Raw genomic sequence first — 2,884 nt, 5'->3', positions numbered from 1 at the left:
TTATGAATTGATGCTATACAAATACAACTCAATTGAATTGAAGAATTTAAATCAGAAAAGTAACTAAAGCTGTCAGACAAATGTAGGGGAGTAAAAACTACAATATTTGCCTCTGAGATTTAGTGGAGTAAAGTACGTTCCAGCAGCACTTTGACCGCCATGTTATTCCTCCACTTGTGGGCAAGAACAAGGAGTTTCTCAAAGAAAGTCTTCAAGCCTTCAGACTTGTATTATGAAGTGTGCTTTTTAACATTATTTTAGTTTTTTACTAACTCTCTCACTATGTTCTGTCACATACAGGAAAACCCAGACAAGATATAGCTGCTGGAGCCAGCGTCGTTCTGAAATGCCTCTCTGACGTTTCTGGGTCACGTGTCCCAATGTGGACCAGAGAAAGGAATGGAAAAAACATCACTGTTTTCTCTCAGAATCAGACGGACGAGCACAGGTTTCAATATTCGGCCGAGGAAAACGTGCTGACGATAAAAGGAGTGCGGCCTGATGATGCCGGATTGTACTTCTGTGATGGAAAACCAGCTGCGTATCTGAATGTGAGCAAAGAGGAGGAGTCTGAGGGAGGTGAGAGAGGTGAGAGTCGCAGTTCAGCATCATTTCACCTATATTTCTGTGTTAGTGTGTCAGTTATTATGAATTTTATCTTCCAGCTGCTGTTTTGCTGGCTGTAATACTCCTCCCCCTCCTCCTCATCATTTTCATCATCCTCTTCCTCATTTGGAGATGCCGCATCAAAAGACGAGGTGAATGACGGATGAAATATATCTGAAAATGCATTATTTTGGTGATTATAAATTATAAAAAAAACGTTACACCATCTTTACCTACGTAGAATATATATATAATATAATAACAAATGATGGCGTCTTTTCAATAACCTTTGACTCCCAACTGCTCAAACAGTGGCCCTTTGCTTTAAAATATAAAGCTGTAGGTATCCTTTAGTGTTATTTCTGGGTGCACAGCCCTGTGGTCAAGTTAGTGATAATCCTGTTAGATTTTCAAAATAAAGCTTGCGTGGTTAGGGCTGTGAAATGATCGCAGTTAGGTTTCGGCACAAAAAGCACTTGATAAGGTTTAATAAAATATCTTAACTGATACATGAATAGAAGGTAACTTTAAATAAATTGTTTACTTCTGGTTTCACACGGGACACCAGCAGCAGTCTCATGGGTTAAAGTCCTGTTTTTATTTATTTATTTCTATGTTTATTTAGCAATACACAATAAATGTATTGTACAATATATAGCTAAAAGCACATTTTCATCTTTAGTCCCTGGGCGGAGGTCACTAGTGTTCAGGTTACAAAGATAAAAGATCAGTAGTAAATCAGAACCTGACACAGATTAAATAGTTTTACTTGTACACATTACTTACTTACTTGTTCAAGTTTTGAGGTGTAATGCTTTGGCTATATTTTTCATTGATTTAAGATACAATTTTAACAAAATTAGACAAATTATGACTGAAAAAGATTCCTTTATTTCCCAGACAACAATCGACTAAATATATTTGCTCTTCTATTTTATTTATCAAAGTACCAAATCATTTTGTATTTTCTAGGTAGGGTATAAACTGTGCAAAACAATGCGTATATTCCTTTTATTTCACATATTTTAACATATTAGAGCATATATCGTCATATCTTTCATCATTCCTATAAATGACTGTCCACTGAAGCAATAACTGTGTCACATTCATGCTCTTATTTGGTAGGAAGTGGTGAGGAAATGCCTGACATCTACTACGAAAAGGTATCGATTGGATCTGTGTTTGAACCCGCACAAGGTGAGACATAAGAGTTATTAAAGAGTTATTATAAACTAGGCTTAAAGTGCCACCTGGCAGTTATACAGAGTCAATACGTTTTTGTGCATAACTTGTTTATTGAAGGAAACACATTATTAATCACGTATGCAAAAACACTGGAATTAGTCAACAACTGGTGAAAAGGTTCAGTTCAATAAATGTGTGTCGGTTTTAATTTCTAGATGGTTTAAACCAAAACGATCAGACTTACTCCGTCATCCATGAACTTCCAGCACTGGCAAACGAGAGCGGTAAAGTCTGAACTGTCATCAGTATCCAGCTACTGTCACACAGTCAATTCATTCAGATGATACTGTGTATATTTGGTTTCGCTGTAGCTGCTTTAAATATTCATATTTGTTTTGGTTTTTTTACAGCAACATCTCAACCCAGTGAGCCCCTTTATTCCCTCGTCAACAAGTTCTGATGTCACTGAAACAAATGTAGGTTTCATTCTTTATGTTGGCTATTATTTATATAATGTAGTGCATGTTGTGAATTTAGTGCATTAAAAGAATGTGTTATACAAGTAGTGTAAGAGTTCAGCATTACTGTGACTAAAACTATGTTTTATTTTTAATATTCCTTAATGCTTCTGATTATTTTCCAGATTAATCAACTAACCAATTTGCCTATAAAATGTCAAAACAGAGTAAAGAAATGTCCAAAATCCAACGGAGTGCAGTTTCCAAAACATAAAACCACCAGAAAATATCCACTTACTTCTGCATGAGTTGTTTTTTATTACTTAAACTTAGTTTTAAGTTAGATGAAACTGACATTTCATGGATCATTTTTTACTTTCAGTGAGAAACGTTTTGTTTGTGTTACAGAAACGGACCAGATAAGGAATACATCGTCTCCTCCTCCTGTTGACTCAACGCTGATCCAGCCGCTGTAATTTATGCCGTATAATAGATTGTGTTTCAGGATTTAATAATTTTCACGTTTACAATTAATTTTACTTTAATTTTAAATTGTGTTCTTTTAATCTACAGATGTACAATTTTGTAAATTGTGTGGGGGTTTTTTTGGCTTTGCCTGCGTCAGCGTTGTGGTT

At 35.5% G+C, this 2,884-nt stretch overlaps 1 protein-coding gene across 1 annotated transcript in view; it reads left to right on the top strand.

Annotated features, from left to right (window-relative positions):
- The window catches only part of LOC118342849, a gene marked incomplete in the record, with an annotated part of 5,838 nt that extends 2,960 nt beyond the window's left edge, over window positions 1-2,878 (top strand). The window contains 6 exon segments of the mRNA XM_035681511.1: window positions 301-588; window positions 666-758; window positions 1,732-1,803; window positions 2,007-2,075; window positions 2,202-2,267; window positions 2,658-2,878. Coding sequence (XP_035537404.1) covers window positions 301-588; window positions 666-758; window positions 1,732-1,803; window positions 2,007-2,075; window positions 2,202-2,251 — 572 coding nt within the window.
- Between the last annotated feature and the right edge of the window lie 6 nt (window positions 2,879-2,884).

Source organism: Morone saxatilis, unplaced genomic scaffold (assembly GCF_004916995.1).
Source record: "Morone saxatilis isolate NCDOM2014 unplaced genomic scaffold, NCSU_SB_2.0 Contig9, whole genome shotgun sequence".
NCBI classification, from domain to species: Eukaryota; Metazoa; Chordata; class Actinopteri; family Moronidae; genus Morone; species Morone saxatilis.
This window is presented reverse-complemented; position numbering and strand designations above follow the sequence as displayed.